Source organism: Caenorhabditis briggsae, assembly GCF_000004555.2.
Source record: "Caenorhabditis briggsae complete genome, chrI, whole genome shotgun sequence".
Lineage (NCBI taxonomy): Eukaryota > Metazoa > Nematoda > Chromadorea > Rhabditida > Rhabditidae > Caenorhabditis > Caenorhabditis briggsae.
In genome coordinates, this window is record NC_013489.2 from 7,851,822 (window position 1) to 7,870,817 (window position 18,996).

Below are 18,996 nucleotides of genomic sequence, written 5' to 3' on the forward strand. Positions count from 1 at the left end.
GTCGTGATCTACTGATTTTTGAAGTGGACGTATAAACTTGCAACGGTTGCGAAAGGCATATTTTCAGACTTTTCCAGATAATTCGGATAGCTTTCAAGGTTTCATTACAAACATTGTTCACTAGATGTAATGTGTTGTCCCGAATCCGATTTTCAGAAAATTAGCCCTATTCCTCTAACAGCTCTCAAGTTATGACCCTAAACATGGGTGGCCGTAAAAACCTGCAACGCACTGTAGCAGTCATACACCAGTTTGCGCCTCTTCAGCTGCCGTGCAAATTCTGAGAAAAAAACTGCTACACTTAAGAATTTCATGTATGAGAACTGTTACAAAAAATAACTTTTACTGATAAGAACTGATAAAAATGAGAAGTAAGCAAATTCGCTCATTTAAATGAGAACTCGTTCAACGGCTTTAATAAATATGCTGTTCAAGGTCCAAATTTTTCCAAACGGTCCAAACGATCATGATTTTCGAATTATTTTCAGACCTGAAAATTCTAGGTGCCTATTTTATTTAATTTAGAATACATAAACTGAAGTTTTCTTTCTGAACTGATATTTAATACTTTTATCCCATTGCCCATTAAATGTAAACCAGGTTCAAAGACATTTACCGTTTGAACATGGTTCTTTTGTGAATCAAATGTTCTTTTTGAGATATCTCTCCTACTCTGAAGAAACCATATCGAAGGGGTATTTTATAGATATCGACTCCACATAAAACATTTTAATTATCGATTTATTGATAATTTGAAGTTAACATTGTTAGAGTGAAAACGTGTCAAGAGTTATATCACAATTTTTTGGTGTTGACTGAAAAAAGGAGACAGTGAAGAAAAATAAATAGTTTGGAAAATGGTTTTTTTCTGGATGATGAAATGGAAAGAAAAGGCGGGGATGTGGATGATGGAGAAATAGTCGAAAAACTGAATATAGTTCAGGAAAAAAAAGAATAGAAGAACCCATTGGATTGCGATTCATAACAACCTTGAGACGGGGAAAAATAGAATGTGTATTCAACAAAGAAAAAGGAAATCACATTGGAATGGTATGTGCAATAACTCGAGTACGGCTCTCTCGTTCCAATTGTTTTCGTTCCCTTTCAATTTTATTTTTCATCCCTTTCACTTTCTTTTTGATTAGAGAACGGTCCGAATGATTTTGAATACCCATTGCCTAAAAAGATCTTCAGAATATTTTCAAAGAAACTTTAGAAATCACCTTCAGCTTGTTTCCATCCAGTTCCAGGAACTTGGCCCCATCAATTTTATTGATTGTGAACTCTGGAACATACTTGTCTAGACCCATCGAGACCAAAAGTTGGCAGACATCGTCGACGGTCCAATGAAGAGCTTGAAGTCCGACTGGCTGACACGTGGCACGCCAGAACTCGTTCTCAGCATACTTCTTCCGAAGTGGGAAAAGAAGTTTGCGGTGAGTCAATTTATGTGGAAGAGCTGGAGAAGCTGGCTCCGAAATCCTCGGTACGGGTGACTCGCAAGGGGAAGAATACTCTTCCGTCCAACTACTGCCCACAGATACTTCGGCGTCTTTCTTGTTAGCAGGGGTCTGCAAAAACTATGTCTTCTACTTTTTGAGGTATTGAGACACTTACTATAGTTTCCAAATTAGCCATTACTGCTTTATCTTCGTGAGGAAGTTCACCGCCTGGTTTGTAAGCGAGTCCTTCGTTTCTATTCTCAATTTTCTGCTTCAATTTCTCTCTTAGCTCAATCAATTCCAAATTTTGAATCGAATGTCTTCTCTCTTCTGCTTCTTCCAATTTTGATTCCAATTCATCGATTCTTTCTTTCAATTGACGAACTAGAGAAGCATAATGCACATCTTTATCCCTCAACTGTTCCACGTGGTTCTCTTCTCTATTCAGGAGCTCTTTTTCCCTTTCCTGATAGCTCTTGATCATATGATTCGCTTGTTCATTCTGCTTTTCCAACTGATCACAATGAGATTTTGTGGTGCTCAGAATCTCGTGATAGTGTTCAGCTTTTTTGTGTGTTACATCCAGTTCCAATTCCAGAGCAGCAATTTTTGAACGAATTTCCGCTTCCTCCTTCGAAATCATGGAGTTCGTTGGTCGGTCATGTTCTGTCATCTGATTCATCTGGTTCATTTGTGGCATTTGTGACGGTGGTGGTGGTGGCTCTTCGATTTCATCTTCTTCGTCACCCATCATTCGTATTCTGTCTTGTTCAAGACTCTGTTGGATCAACTGAGCAACTTCTGATTCCTCGAGATTTTGTTCTCTCCCTAAAAATAGCAACCTTATAAAACCATTTTAAGCGTTCAAAAAAATTACCAATAGTGAAGGTGACTCTATTACTCGTGGATCTCAAAGTATTAGCAGCATATAACTGGGATACACCAACTAAACTCTTTCCATCAACTGATACAATTTGGTCACAGACACGAATTCTACCGTCTCGATGAACTGCGCCTCCGGGGGTTATGCTCTTCACAAAGATTCCGAGTTTCTCCAGACCAGAATCAGCTCCGACGCCCATTCCTGAAAAAAGGAAATCCGTAAAAGATTTAATGTTTTCCTATGCTTGTCGACAGGCCGATTCCGGGCCAACTGATAACTCGATTTATAATCGAAATTGTGGGCAAAACAGCATAACAGATGATAGAGGTCGGAGAGTTCTACAATCTCCAATAAGAATCGACCGGCTTCAAAAACGGTATTCTGGTCCGAGTTTTTAGCCGGCCTGTACCCGGATACTGATTTAAATGCTAGTCGATTTTTGTTTGACGCTGTAGAGCTCGCCAAGATTTATCATTTGGTATGATGTTTTGCTCACAATACCAATTTTGAAGCGAGATATCAGTTGGCCCGTCGACAGGTTTGTCGCCGTCCATATCAACTAAACTAACCAATAATAGAAACTCCAAGCCCCTCAGCTCCCTTCTCGAGATCTACTTCAAACAGATCCATTCTCTCCAATCTTCTCTCTAACTCATATTCAGCACAACTTGCAACCGGATCAATGTCTTCATTCTTCCGATCATAGTCTTCAACGGAAAATGCGGAGAAGACCTGAAAGTGAAAAGGATTTTGAGTGACAAGAAAACGAATAAGAAGATGATATTATGCAAATTGAGAACGTTCTCTCTCTCTCTCCCCTCTTCTCTTCTCCTTCTTCTTCTTCTTTATCATATCAATGAGTGACCTAATTCGAGGATTGTATTAATATCAATAATTAATTAATGTCACCTTTTACCATACATAAACAAAATAAGAGAATTGGTTAGAAGTGGGGTTGGGGTGTCTTACCGGAATAGGTGCAGTGCTGAACGAGACCTTTCGATTTGTTAAGTCGGCATCCGGTCGTTCCGGACTCAGACCTCTTCGAGTTTCCATGAGACCACGATTTTCTGAAGACGTTGATTCTGATTCTGTTTCTCTTGGAGTCTTCACAACGGCGTATGTTGTGTGTTTTATTCCATTTGTAGTGCTCCCGTTTTCATCGTTTTCTTCGGCAAATCTGAAAAAAAACTTGGTCCATTTGATGTGCAGATGTTTGCTGAACAAAAGAGATATGGAACTTTGATGATCAAGTTTTGGTAATCCAATAATTCATCGAAATCAGATTTTTGAAAAATTACCCTCTTCTAGACAAAGCTTTTTAAACAGGAGGGGTATTATTCTGGAAAAAAAATCGGAGCTGTAGTAGAGAAGGAGAGGGACCGTGGCCAAATTTCCCATAATGACAACTAGAGTAACCTAAAAAAAATTATTTTCGGCATTCATTATCTCGTTTTCATTTTTTTTGTCTAGTTTTCAGATCCCTACGGTGGTTCGGCCGGGGTCGCTGCTATCAGATTTTCTCTTACAGCTCCAATTTTTGCATACCAGATTAATATTGTGAAGTTTTTTTATTTTTCAATTATTTTACGTATTTTTCTTAAATACAGTACTACTTGAATGCATTCATCAGCATCAATGTTACCGAAAATGGAAAAAATAGAAGATTACTGTAGCTCACAAAATCAGCTTTTGGCTTTTGTTTAACTCATTCGTTCGTTAGTCTAAACTGAGAAAACCAAAGAAACTCGAAACAAAGCAAAAGCATGCAAAGAATAGAAATTTCTATATCACATACGGTTTCTCGAACTGCCTTCTGTAGATAGATCCATTCCTCCAATAGGGCTCAAAAGAGTTGTTATTGTTGTTGTTATGATGAATCCCGTATTGAGACGTGGCTACCGTATTCTCGAATGAATACGCCGATTCCGAATAGGACGACGGGAGAGTTGAAGATCTAAATAGGAAAAGAAAGAGCATGCGAAGCTGTTGAAAATATAAAACTTGTTAGTAATTCAAAAAGGAAGAAAAATCTTTTGAAAATAAAAAAAGGTACCACTCACTTATTTTGTACGAATCGTGAAGTTGCAGGCGACGACTGGATTCGGTCCAGATCTGCTGCCAAATCGGAGAAGTTTCGTTCGACCTGAAAAGTGATCGAGAATTTTTGATTTTGTGTGTGTCTGTTTGAGAGTGTGCGCGAGGAGTCAGTTCTCTCTCTGATAATTTCATGAATCTATTATAGATGAGCGGATTAGGTCATACAGAAACAGACAACACAATGTGTGAAATGATGACTGTTTGAGGGTGTCGAACAGAAACAAAGACGGCAAAAAATAGAAAAAGAAGAAGAGAAGAATGGGAAAATAGAGATGAGCCATGTGATTGTTTGATCACATCGCTTACCTGCGACATTGGGCTCGGTGGGCACTGTGATGGAGGTTTTGGAGGAAGTGGAGGTGGTGGTTGACGTTGAAGACGTGGAGAGTAGAAGGAGGGAACCTAGAAGAGTTTCAGAGTTTAGAGATTTTTCATAAGTTGGGATCAAGTGATCTCTGGAAGAACTGTATATTTTATTTCTGAAATTCATGAGTAGGCGTAGTCACAGCTGCATTCGAAAAAGTATCAATGAACTATTAGTAAATTCCTGAACTGAATTTTTGAGAAATACAAGATCGATGACAAACTAGAATTTACGAAAACCAAAATTTGCGAACATACCTCTAATAGAAGCTCACTGAAACCGTCAACTTTGAGCTCAATTATCTCGATTCCTATGAAAGATATCAAAATTTTGTCCACTGATAAATTATTTTCTATAATATAACCAATATTTATTAGTTGACAAAATTTTGATATCTTTGACAGGAATTGAGATAATTAGGCTTAAATTTAACGGTTTGGTTAGGCTTCTACTAGAGGGAATATACGGAAGTTCAATAATTTTTTGAAGGTACAGTATCCCGTATATGAGACTCGTAGAGTCATATGAACTAAAATAGTAGAATCTATAAAACTGTTTGCTGAAAATCGAAAAGAAACTATCTTGGGAATGTACGATGTTTTATAAACATGCATTCTAACAACATGCAGAAACGTACATCTTGTTGTCTTTCAAGTTGCTCAAAGAGTGCCTTCGTGTGGGAGAATCGAGCCCTTGCGTCGTCAGACAGCAGCTCTGAAGCCGTTGTCATCCCTCCGGCAGACTCGATTTGACTGGGAAGCTGCAATAGGAAAAGATGGATTTTAAAGATAACTACTATCAGTTCTGGAGAAGGGGAATTGCGAGCGGAATGGACACAAAGGAGGCATGGTGTCAATATCCAAGAGGATATTATTGCATAACCGCAACAATAAAGGACAGTTTTCCGTCTCGTACGGGCGCCCATGGAATGACCTGAAATGATATATTTCTTTGTGTCTCACCGTCTTGCACACTATTTTGTCGGTGTTATCAGCGGTGCGCACCACGCAAGCACCGCCCACTTGTTGTTGTTGTCGTGGCGACGTCTTCTTTTCTGAAGAAGAGAGTAAATTCAGGATTTATTAGAATTCAGGACGACGGAAAGCAAAAGAAAGAGGAGAACGGATTGTCGTCGTGAAGGAGAGAAAGTGAAAATATTGAATGTTAATAATTATGACAGGACGTTTTGCCCCCGGGTGATAGCTGTGATAAAATGAATAGAAAATACAGGTTTCGGCATGGATTTAAGGAGAAAAGAGAGTAGGAAACTAATTGGATTGCGTTTATTGAAAAGAGAAAATTAGAACGAATCGAGTGGAAAGTGGGTGAAAAGATTACAGGGAAAGTTATGGCAACGTGCCAGAAAGTAGCAAATGGTCTGGAGAACAATAAAGGAACAAATATGATTGAGATCTAGGTAAGATTTTACTTTATATGGAAAACTGATTGTAGTACAGACCGTGATGTCCACACAAATTGTATCCATAAAAAAGTTACCGCATTTCCTCTAATAGAAGACCACCCAAACCTGATTTTTTACAGGAATCGAGATAATTAAGCACAAAGTTGATGGTTTGGGTGGGCTCCTGTTAGAGAGATTACTGTATTACGAACAAACCATCATATCAGAGAAACGAGAAACAATTTACTTTCTATAAGCAGACAAACAAAGAAAAACAGAGATGAGAAGTGTCCGTTTTTTGCGGATAAAAACGACTCTTAAGAAATGACATTCATCAATCATAACAGAGAAACGGAACTCTCTTGTTTTCTATTTTCCGTTCTTTTTTATCAGACAGAAAAGCTCTGCACATTTTTTTTGCAGATTCTTAGAAAAGCTCTGGTCTTTATTACGTAAAAAGACGTAGTGTTTTTTCTAGAATGAAAAAAGAAAACGAGGAAGAGAAGGAAGTATGGAATGAATGAAATATGAATGGAAGTTTTTGGAAGATGCATGTAAACATGACGACTATAGCTCCGGAAGGAATTGGAAGGAGATGATCTTTCATTTGTAAATTTTTTGGTTGAAAGGGGAAATCAGGCAATAAGATTCATAGGAAGTCATAGATAAACAGTAAAACCAGTTTTAGAAGGGCCTGCCAAATATGTTGTCTGAAATTAAAAATTGCCGCATGTTTCCAGTAAAAAACATTCCAGAAATTACACAATTTCACTGAAAGTTGTTCAATAATTAAAAAAAAAAGATTTTCATGAATTTTGAAGGAAAATTCGCCAAACATTTCGATGAAAATTTCCGGAAAAATGGACGGAGCTATAGAAATACCCACTCTAATTGAAGGGCCCTCTGGAAGTACCTTGGAACAATACAAGAACCGGAACCGACCATTCTAATACAGGTTTTACGGTTCATTAGAACAGTTTATTTGATTCAAATTCAGGTCGTTACACAAAATTTTAAGAAAAAATTTCTGGCACAACAACTATGACTAAAGTCGTGAAAAAATCAGTTCCCTAAATTCTACAAACCTAGCACCCAAGCCTCCTCTACTATCCTACTTTTTTTTCTCATAAATACCCATGCTCTCCCCCACGGAATCTCAAACCACTCTGTGATTCCAAAACCAAGAGGACAACGGAAAAATGGACAGACTCCCGCCGTACGATTACACATCCTACGTGTTCGGTGCCCGTGTAGCCATCATCACTTGCTCACTTTTCGAGCTTCTTCAAATGTTTGGATCTCTGGAAGAGACTTCCAGCTTCTCCAAATTGTTCTACCTCATCTTTGCTGGAACATCTGCAGCAGCATCCGGTTACAACATTGCATATGGTACGGATGGTCGCGATGAAATCCGAAAAGTTGTTGGCAATCCGGACTGTGAGACACGTGGAAAGTCAGCTGCTTGTGAGTTAGACATTGTTGCGGACTGATAAAAGGCTCAAATTCACAGTGGTTCTGGCACCTGTGGTTTCGGGGGTTCTATTGTTTTTCTGTGTCTCCGGAAACTCGCTTCTCTCATTTTTCGTCCTGATCCACGTTCTCATCTCAGTGGCACAAATCGGAATAGAGGCTTATGAAGTGAGCAATTCGGAAGATGAGGCTAAAAGTGTAACTGCTAAATCAAACATGTGGAAACCACAACAATAAACATTCGGCTCAGTGCACTTAGATCCTAATACTAGTCAAACCTAATAAAATGTTGATTTTTTAAACTCTTTTTTTTTTGAAAATACCGGAGAAAGTATGATTAATTTTCAGACGTTCATCGTCGGAAGTACGGGAGGTACATTTATCAACCCATATGCTAAAGTCTCCAACCCATCATGCGGAAAACCAATGACTTCTGAAAAGATGGTAGCAGCTTCACAATTCACAGAACCATTGAAACCAAAAAAAGAAAAACCAAAGACGCCAGTAGTTCAGGAACCAATTTACCATACTTTGGAAAGAGTTCAAAAGGAGGCGGCGGAGAAACAAAAATTGTAGCACAACTGGTTCTTTTAGTTAATAAAATATTTGTTTGAAATTTTTATATTTTTATCAATTTTATTCTAAATGTTATTATTCTTGTCCGGCGGCGATGACCCTTGTGGCCGAAACATGTATTTCGAGGCGCATCGTCGGTCCTGAACCGAATTCAGTGAAATTTTTCTGAGAAAATGCACGCATTTTCGATACCTTATTTCAATTTACTGTGACCCATTTTTACCAATAAGGAAATTCGGAAACGAGAAAAGAGCGAAAATCGGAAAGGAATAGGCAAAAATAAAAATTTTGAGATACGGTATCGAATGCCCATGAATTTTCTCAGGAAAATTTTGCTATTTTGTTTCAGGACCGACTATGCGCCTTTAAATAAAATTTCGGCCACAAGGTTCATCGCCGCCGGACAAGAATAATAGCTGTCTTCTAGTTCGAAATAGCAAAAAGTTGTTTTCCTTTGATTTTTGAGGAAAAATTGAAACGACTCGGAGTGAAATTGCTCAACGAGCCGCAAGTAAGAAACTTCTTGAAAAAAAAGAACAAAAAATAGTAGAACAGTTTGTTTGGCGAAAAAAAGCAAAAGAGAAAGTAAGTAAAGAGTTTTGTAGTTGTTGTAAAAAATAAGTCAAGTAAGGAGTGGCACCCAAAAAGAGAAGGGCAAACAAACTAACAGAATTCGAATTCATAACTTGGAGAATCTATAGAAAATAGAAGGAATATGGAATCGGCAAAAGGTTATCAAGTTGAACAATCAACGGAAGTACCGGAGGAAAACATTCGCCTGGATGAGTATTCGGATGAATTTATACAGAGAGATAGAGAGAAAGTGTGGGATTGATGGAGAGGATTAGAGAAAAAAGAACAGACGGTCAGGAAAATAAGGAAGGAAAGAAGGGAAAATGGGAAACATGGAAGAAGCACTTTTAGAAGAGAAAGAGATGTATACACTTGAGCAATATGTTTAGAAGGGGTGGCAGATGGTGGATCAAGAAAAGAAATAGAAGAAGAAGGTTACGGGTTGGAAGAAAGAAATGTTTGATGAAGTTCCAGATTTTAGACTGATATAGAACGAAAGTATACCCTAAAACATTATATTTGTGGAATACCTACCGTAAAAATTCTAACAAAAAACCTATATAGCTCATTTCGGTATCAAAAAGTGGTCACTCTAAAAATGTCATAATATCAAAAACATTTTGCCATACTTTTTCATTCTTATCTTTCACAGGAACCGGGGTAAATTGGCTCAAAGTACAAATTCAAAGGGGTCATTGTATTCGGATGGTTACGGTATATAATCTCGGTCTCCAAGGGACAACTTATTTTCTAAATGGAACTGGCAGTTGTCCTTCCAGCACAAACTCGGAGGATGGTTATGGGATAATCAAGCATATTGCCTTGCATTCTTTAGTAAAATCAGTAAGCTTCAAGTTAAGAAAGTGACGGAATAAACGAAGACATACAGAACTTCTCTAGAGAAACCATCATAAACATAATAAGACTAAATGATATCCTAGAATCATTCATGCTAGAACCGCAGATTCGAACTGGGAAAAAAAAATCAATCTTTGAGCTTATTGCGGGCAAAGAAATGCTCAGAAGTTTTGAACCCTGAAGCTAACCCTGGAATTTTAAATACCATAATACCTGTAATAGAAGGACACTGTCAAGCAATTATTTCCATTCCTATGCAAGATATCAAAAATGTTTCAACTGACGAAACATTGTTGGTAATGTGATAAACAATTAGCAGTTGACAGCTTTTTTATCTTTGAGAAAAACCGAAGAAAATTAGCTCAAAGCTATTCGTAAAACTTCTGGAACTTTTTGAACCTTTTGAGGGCTACTAGTGCAAAACAAAGTCGCTTGGAAGACTTTCATATATCTTTTCGGCTAATGAATGTCAAGAGTTGGTATGTTGACTAAACCCGCAAACAGACTGTCAACTGTTTCTCTTTTTATGAAATCTTGTACAAAACGAAACCCCCAACTTTTCGGGAAAGGTCATAAACGAGGAGAGAAAGAAATTGAAGGTGTAATTGAGAGGAATAAAAAAGAACTTGAAAGAAAGAGTAATAAAGAAGTTCCAAGGTTTCTGAAGTTGTTCAGTCAAAGAAGTCGTCAAAAAACTTATTCTAAATCTCATAGTAGGTCTAATCCAGACACAAACTAAATCCGAGTTCTTTGTTTTCCAAAAAAGAACAACTGATTTATTCATCGGATTAGTGCAACGAGTCAAAAAAGAACTAGACAAAATGTTTGTGGGGGGGGGGGGTTCTTTTGGAGAGCAGGCTTCTCTAGAGTGAATCATTGAATTAAACGGGGTCGAAAAAAAAAATCAGGAAACAATTTTGACAGGTGATAAGAGAAAAGTAAAAAGAACATGATCAGATCAGCAATGATGAGTCAGCTGGAGAAATAGGGAACGATGGATCGAAGTTAAAAACTTAAAGTAGATTTTCTATTTTAAAAATCTGGATTTGTATACTTTCTAGAAACTTTAATAGTATGTGAAGACGAAATCATATTTTCTCATTAAGTTTCACTACAGAATTGAGCCAAAATCAACTGATTGCAGTATGTGTCATTCTGGAACAAAACAAAAAAAATCAAAATAAACAGAAACGACTCGGAGAACAGCGAGAAATGAATGAGTAAGCATGAAAATTTCGAAACAATTTTTTTGAAAAGTAAGGGTCTCAACCTTACATGACAAAATCGCGAAATAGCATCAACGGAGGGATTACGTAGCGGTTTGGAAACACGAGAGAATGACCACTCTTATTTTGCCTCCCATCACATAATGCATTAGACTGAGAGCTAGGATTTTGGAGCAAAAGAAGAAGAAGAAGAAGACAAGGGGAACAAGAGCAAACGGGAGAAATCTGGTCCCGGAGAGTCGCAGAAATATTAACAGTTGGGGTTGTAATAATCTGGAATATCGAGACGCAGAGAGATCAACGAGGCGAACTCGCGCGAAATATATGAGACCACAACAGAAGGGAATGGGGAAGAAGGAGAAGAAGAAGAAGCAACGAACGGACATAACCAGAATGGAAGCAGAAGGAAAGAGAGGGAAAGAGGGTGTGGGTTCAACGTGAACGCAGTCGAGAAGACACAGAGAGCCCAATCCAATCATGCTCCAATACACGTCTCGTTTCGCGCCCTCCAGAGGGGAAACTCCTTCCTCTTTTGAGTGGACATCCCCACTGCCTACTCGCACTTCTTCTTCTTCTTCTTTTGCTTTTTTCGCATCCAATATGTATGCTTTCTTGAAGTGACACCAAAAGGAATAAAAAAAAGAGATGGCGTCAAGAGTTTGACAGATGAAGATCTATAATACTTGGTATAGCACAATTTTACATTTAAAAGCATCTGATCCTTCCTTTCTTTTTATTTATATTGCGAACTCCTGTTCCATATTCTTCTACTCTATGCTGTCTTCCCAAGTCACTTTTCTCTGCTTTTCTCAATCTCCCAAGCTATTGCCTTGAAATGAATGGCATCGTTAGTGTGTTTCGTTGGAACTCAAAAGATGTCAAATGGTTTGGGTGAAAGGAAAAAGAGGAAGAGAGCATAGGGTGTCCGGATAGGCGGTATTCTAGAGTCAGAAGAAAAGAGGAAGGTGTTGATGATAGAGAAAATTGGTTATTATGACTAGGACTGGGGTAATTACTCACTAAAAGCTTTCAAAAAAGAGAGAAACTGAGGGAGATAGAATATAGGGATGTTGAAAACTAAAGACAATAGGGCTACTCTTTTTTCAAAAAAATAAATCTAAAGAAAATGTATTCGAGATGTTTTTAATTGATAATCAAGCTTTTTGTTGTTTTTTTAACTATTACCGTAAAAATGTTACAATAATCATAAAACCTATGTTAGGGGAGCTGTTTGACTGTAACTACCGTAGCCGTCAACTTTGAGCTCAATTATCTCCACTTCGATAAGAGATATTACACAGTTGTTAACTAACAAAATGTTCACCACGATATCAAAAATATGTTTTTAGCTAACCACTTTTTGATATCTTTCACAGGAACTGTGATAAATTGGTTCAAAGTTGAAAGTTACAAACACAAAGTACAAATCGATCGAGTATACATCAACTTGGTACTCTTTTAAACTTGGCTTTGTAGAAATATGGAAACTTCAAACAGAAAATCTTCCCACTATTTCTCTCACATCATCATCGTCATCATGCTCTCATTCTTCTTCATTTCTCGCTACAACTCCTTTTTCTTCATTCCTAAATTCAATTTGGCATCTCGAAAATAATCGCCAGATGGGAATAAGAATACAAATTATAGGCCTCGAAAAAATAGAAGAAAAGCTTATTGAACTACCAGGAATAAAGAAAAAAACGGCTTCGTTTTGAATAAATAAAATATGCGAAGAAGCAGCGGAGCTACCGAAAACGAATGAACAGCGTCTTCTTCTTCTTCTTCGCCGTATTCTTCAAAAAAAGAAGCATTCCGTGACATTCATTTCTCACAAAAAGATGGACAAAAAAGAAGAGGAGATTTTGAAACATGGAAAAAATATTAAAGTTTTTGAATAGGCCAAAAAAATGCTTGTGTGGTGAGCACCACTGCGGATGGGGAAACCGAACGGCCGAAATATTTGTGAAGTGGTCATATCTGCGCATTTGAAAGACAACAAATGGACAAACAAAAGTGATCCGGCGAATGTTTCCGGTTACTATCAAAATGATAGAATTTCAAAAGTATTGAATAAGATTCAAAAAATAGAAATTGATAGAAGAAATCAGTCATATTTGGGAAAGAGACTGGGATTCGCAGACGGCTACAGAACTTTGTCCGTGTAATCCGATTCGAAAGAACTTTAGTTTCAGAGAAGTTATGATCCGGAAGGAACTTTGAATCTTTCTCAGATGTGCGTAATTTCTGAGAAAATGGATGCATAGGAAACATATCGCGAAGATTTATGACGTGTCGACGAAAGATGGCATCAGGGGCGCGAACGAACTGACATGCCGAATGATTGACGATCGAATTTGGAAGAGGAAAATGAAGAGGAACCAAGAGGCGAAATGTGCAATTTTATTTTTGTATTGGGGAAAATAAAAGGACTAGTTATGGGGAATAGATTGGCTGCATTTTCTTTTTGCTTGTTGAAAAAACATCATCAAGTATTTGAGAAGTATCATTTTAGTTTTTATCTAGAGTGTTGAAATCAGAATCACATTGAAATAACTTGTATTGGTATCAGCATAGGAAACCTTTCGATTTGATGGTGATGCAAAAGCTAAGTATACTTTCAGAAATACAACTACACCACGGTAGTTCTCACAAAATGAGTTAGAAGATGATTAAGTTGGTTGACATTTGGCAATGATATACAACAAAAATAGTTTCTTCTTTGTAGTGGAAAATTTTTTGTAACAAATTTTATTTTTTTTCTTAAAAGAGATGTGTATATCGAGTTTCGAACCTTCTACATACATATCTTGTAATTTGTAATTTATTTTAATCTGAATTTATATCTCAGCGAAAATAGTGTCAAAACTGTGACCTGAACTTCTTGGCTCTAGTATGAAATTCTGGTCCTTAAATAAAAATTCTGGTCCTTAAATAAAAATTCTGGTCCTTAAATAAAAATTCTGGTCCTTAGAAAAAATTCTGGTCCTTAAAAGGTGTTCATGTAAATATATATTTTTCATCGGAAAATTTCGTAAAATCCATGAATTTTGTTATTTTAGTTTGTTTTCAAAAGATATTCGTGAAATTATACAAATTTTGAGAAATTATACAAATTTTGAGTTCCATCAAATTTAAAAAATTCTAGTTGATAAGAAATAAGAACTAAAAGTACCATGTATATCAGATGCCCCAGGGCGAGTAACGTTCCAAATATAGGTCGAACATTTGAATTACGAGACTTATGTCAATTAAAAAAATATTTGGCTTATCTTGATTTAACGGTGGTTTCAAGAATAAACATTTTTTTTGTAATACACGAGGATTTTAAAAATAGACACTTCGTGTGATTTGCAAGATATTGTGAGACTTTAATAGGTTTTTCCTTATTTTTACTTTTTTCCGAGCGCCCTTTACGGAAAAAAGACCGTACTTATTGTTTATAACCTACGTACAAACTTGTAGTGCAATAGTCATATCCGTTATAACAACATTTTAAAAGTAATGAGTCTAACGGGACGTATGGTGTAGAATGGGGTACTTCTGTTCACATGTTGTACGAACCGTCTAGAATAACTTAAACATGAATTTGAGATTGTACACTAATTCAAGAAGCTTCATGCATTTACATGTTTTTGAATAAGAAAATCAAAATATTCAATCCAAACTATACGGATATTCTTTCTTCTTTTGAATGAAACCGTCAAGACAGCCTTCTTGAAAAAAGATGTCTTGAAACCATGGTTAACAAATTACATCCAATAAGAACATTTTTATATCTGTAAACTCGAAATTTGTATATTTTCAATTTTCCTGATGTTTCTTTAGAAGATGGACTATGGGTGCAATTGACGTTGATACTTGCAACATATATTTCCTTTCTGATAACAAAATTTCAACGTCTACCACGAATATCTTTTGAAAACAAACTAAAATAACAAAATTCATGGATTTTACCAAATTTTCCGATGAAAAATGCATATTTACATGAACACCTTTTAAGGACCAGAATTTTTTCTAAGGGCCAGAATTTTTTTAAGGACCAGAATTTTTTTTAAGGACCAGAATTTTTCTAAGGACCAGAATTTTTTTAAGGACCAGAATTTTTCTAAGGACCAGAATTTCATACTAGAGCCAAATTCTCAACCAAACTACCGTAAACACGCTGATAAAACGGTACTAAAATCTTCAACTTTAAGCTCAGATATCTCGGTTCCTTTAAAAGGTATCAAAAAGTTATTAACTGACAAAAATTTTGTGATTATGATAAACATTTTATCAGTTGGACACTTTTTGATATCTTTTACAGGAAACGAGATATATGAGCTCAAAACTGACGGTTTGGGTGGCTTTCTATTAGAGTGTTTACGTTATATTCAACCGATAACAAAAATGACTCTGAATCAACCTTAATATTGTTAATCCTAAATAATAGTCAAGGTAAACAATCCTGAAGTGTACAAACTGCAGTAGTCAACTAGGCACATGAAGAAAACAAGGATAACTGGCTTTTAGAAGTAGTAGTAGTAGTACGAGAAAAAAGTTCCCATAATTTCACGGAGAGAGAGACTGGATCTTTGCTGCTGCCATTCATCCGGCATGTACTTCATTTCCCTCCGATATCAGTTGTTTTTTTCTGTGTTCAGTTTTTTGTCCAACCGTTGGTCAGTCCCGCGAAGTGTCGCCTCGCGGAAAGAAGAGAAACGGTTGCGCAAACCGGGTGCGAACACTTGAGTGTCCCATACATACGGCTAGTCGTCATAAGAAGAAGAAGACAGGGGGACAAATGTATATGGTTGGAAAAAAAAGAAGAAGAAGAAGCAGAATCTGGAGAAAATGGATCTGAAGAGGCATGATGGGAGTCTGGTGAAGAGAAAAAGGATCCTTTTGATTTATTTATGAATTTGTGAATTCAATGCATTGGTTTATACTTCAAACGGGCGTCACCCACATTGTTGTTATTTATGTGGTGAAATGGGAAAATGAATGGATATTATGGTTAGGAAGGAATGAGAGGGAAATATACTGATATAAATGAGAGAATCGGGAAACCACTGCGTTTTGACACTAGAAATGTGAGTTATTTGTTTTTGATTTCAAAAGTCTTTTCGAAAAATTTTATATTTATCACTCTATAATAATAAAAATTCTGGGTTCCACCATTGGCACTTGTAAACCTCTAATAGGAAGGCATCTTGACTCTCAAGTTTGAGCTCAATTATCTCAATGAATACGCAAGATATCAAAAATGTGTCAACTGATAAAATATTTGTGGTATTATGATAAGCAATTTATCGGGGGACAACGTTTTGTATATTTCACAGGAACCAAGAAACATCGGCTCAAATCAAAAGTAAGTTCTTTTACAGGTTTACGGTATATTAAAAAGCAGAATTTTGCTATCTGAGGAGTCCAGAGAAGAGCCAGAATTAATACAACAAAGATGTTTTTGAATATGTTTTTGAATACAATCCCAAAAACACAAACGTCTGAAGATCCCAGAAAGAGAAAAACTAAAGTGAAAAAACGATGGCCATTCCAAAAAGTTGGCAAGGAAATTGATACTCTTCCTGGGTCATATGGCTTCTCTCGGGAACTCATATTACAATAGATCAAAGGTATGGAGGAAACACAGAAAATGTTTGTCTTTATTTGTACATTCATTCCCAAAAAAGTGGAGGAGAACCCGAAAGAAAACTAAAAAGAAGACGTCGTTTCATTCTTCTTTAACTGGTTCTTGTGGCTTTTCTGGATGTGGTAAAATGATCCATTGGAAAAAGAGTGGGACAGATGAAGAGACTTGGAAATGCACCAAAGAATAAAAGCTCCTTTTTGAATACTGCCTCGAGACGGGGCCGGAAAAGCCCATATTTCATTTTGTTCGAGTGCTGACAGAAGAACAATGAAACCATAGAGAAAAGACAGAGAAATAGGTTTGATCTGGAGAAGAAGACAACGACGAGGGAATCGGACACCGAATCATAATAATTGGATAGTTGGTTACATGGGGGGACAGGTCCGTGTCTAATTGCCACGGAAAGAAAAAGTAGAAGAAGAATTGAAGATTCGGATATTAAAAGAAAAAGAAAAGGGCGCGGACGCCACATTCGAAGTGGATACAGATGATGCGCAAAACATTGGAAAATGACTGGGGATAATGTATTGAATTCAATAAAAATTTTCTGAAAGAAGAAGAAGAAGAAGCTGAAGAGGAAAAATACTATTTTGAAGGATCTCGACAGAATGAAACATATTGAAAATAGTGGATTCCAGTTTAACAAATATCCGGGATGACACTGGACTATGATAAAACACTTTTGAGAAAAAATAAACAAATTAAAGAAAAAATGGAGCTGTGGAAGAGAAGCGCCGGTAGCCGCAACCGGAGGTCCCACAACAATAACTACAGTAACCAAAAAATATTACCGTATTTATTTTCTCGATTTTTCGTGCATTTTCAGTCAATTTTTTACTATTAAAATTTTTTATTTCCCGGCTTTTTTTTGGGAAAATAGAAGATTAGCAGAAAACTCGACGAAACGCAGCAAAAAAGAAGAAAAATAATGCAGAGAATGAACATATTTCTAGGTTACGGTAGTTGTCGTTGTGGGACCTTCGGCCCCCGGCATTTCTTTAGCGACAATTAAACTTTTTCTACCAATTGTTGGATTCCTAGATTTTATTCTGAGAAGCTTAAAAGAACATGAAAGCAGCATGGCAGGAAGTGTCTATTCGCCATTTCCCAGTCTCAGGTAATTCTAGAGAGAGGTTCGGGGCCTAATAGGAGTTGATGTGGGAGTTACCCGCGAAGTTTGGGAGTTACCCAATCGAAACGGGAGTTACCCAGGTTATTTGGGAGTTACCCATGTGATCTGGGAGTTATTCGTTACGGGGACTATATGGGGGCAAAACAGGGAACGCTGAATTCTAGATTCTCGTTCTTTACAAGCGGGGGCTATGTGGGCAGTAAGTGGGGATTCCCCTGCCGACTGGAAAGAGGGGAACGGGAGGTAGATGGGGGATAAATGGGGAGCGCCAACAGAGTATATTGGCACAAGCGGATCCTCGATGACGCAAAATTTTGTTCTAAGTTTTTTTGTGATGATTTGTTTTATTTTTTTTCGATAACCCATATTCTTTCTTCATCGTACCCAAAACGTTTACGAAGGAAAACGAAAATAAGACTGGTGAGTGCTCTTTCTTGTTACTATCGAAGATTATTTTATCTGTTCAGGGCTGGTGCGAGAAAAAAGGAGAAAGACAACGATGGTGAAAAACCGAATCGAAAGACTCCAGAGAAAGATCAGCAAATCCTGAAGAGAAAAATTGAAAATGTAAGTGTCATGAAACTTTTTCCCCCTTATAATCTTCATTTTTCAGCGAGCTCAGCGAAAAACCGGACGGGATGCTGCTAGACTTTTCCAACGACAGATCATTTCTCCACTTCCAAGTCTAGCTCCATTTCTTAATTTTTACTGATTGTTTTGTATTTTTTCATATTTCCTTTATTGTTTTTCATCTAGAGTAGTCTATTGTTTAAGACTGTTTTGCGTTTCTGTGTAATCAATAAAATCGTTTTTGAAAAGCCTGTGTCGTTGGGAAATCAGGGGTAAAATGGGGCTGATGTGGGGCCTATATGGGGATTTCCACCGCGCGCCGCCAACTGCCCAAACGGGAGTTACCGGCAGTGGGAAAAGGAGTAGAAGAAGAATCAGAAGACGCGGAATTTTCAGAATCTGACTACGAAGCCCTCCGAGTCGCTAGCAACGTCCGTGTGACTTCTGAAGCTCATTTCCAAGACACTCGTCTTGTGAAATTTGAAATTCCCGTCGAATCTAGAATTCCCATGACGTATCTCCCANGAGATGTTCTCATGGTGCGCCCTTATAATCCAGAAGAAACCGTGAAAATTGCCATAGAAGCGTTGGGATATTCAGAGGAGATGCTGCACAGGACAGTAAAAGTGGTGAAAAATGATCAATTTTCAAAAAATCCACCGTATTTTCTATTCGGACACAGAACGACACTTTTAACCCTCCTCCAGCGCTACTTCGACCTCCAACAGATACCAAAACGCTCGTTTTTTGAAATGATGGCTTACTACT

At 37.3% G+C, this 18,996-nt stretch overlaps 2 protein-coding genes across 2 annotated transcripts; one reads left to right on the plus strand and one right to left on the minus strand.

Moving 5' to 3' along the window:
- Positions 1-1,037: 1,037 nt before the first annotated feature.
- Positions 1,038-5,519, minus strand: Cbr-nab-1 (the record flags this gene model as incomplete). The annotated part of the gene is made up of 10 exons (XM_045237777.1): positions 1,038-1,178; positions 1,212-1,571; positions 1,618-2,270; positions 2,320-2,526; positions 2,895-3,057; positions 3,247-3,516; positions 4,120-4,282; positions 4,389-4,471; positions 4,732-4,827; positions 5,427-5,519. 10 exons carry the CDS (start codon positions 5,517-5,519, stop codon positions 1,038-1,040), a joined length of 2,229 nt encoding a protein of 742 aa, XP_045094756.1.
- A 1,871-nt stretch (positions 5,520-7,390) lies between these two features.
- Positions 7,391-18,306, plus strand: CBG12100 (the record flags this gene model as incomplete). The annotated part of the gene is made up of 3 exons (XM_002646336.1): positions 7,391-7,655; positions 11,181-11,318; positions 18,272-18,306. The coding sequence occupies 3 exons, from the start codon at positions 7,391-7,393 to the stop codon at positions 18,304-18,306; spliced, it is 438 nt and encodes a 145-aa protein (XP_002646382.1).
- Between the last annotated feature and the right edge of the window lie 690 nt (positions 18,307-18,996).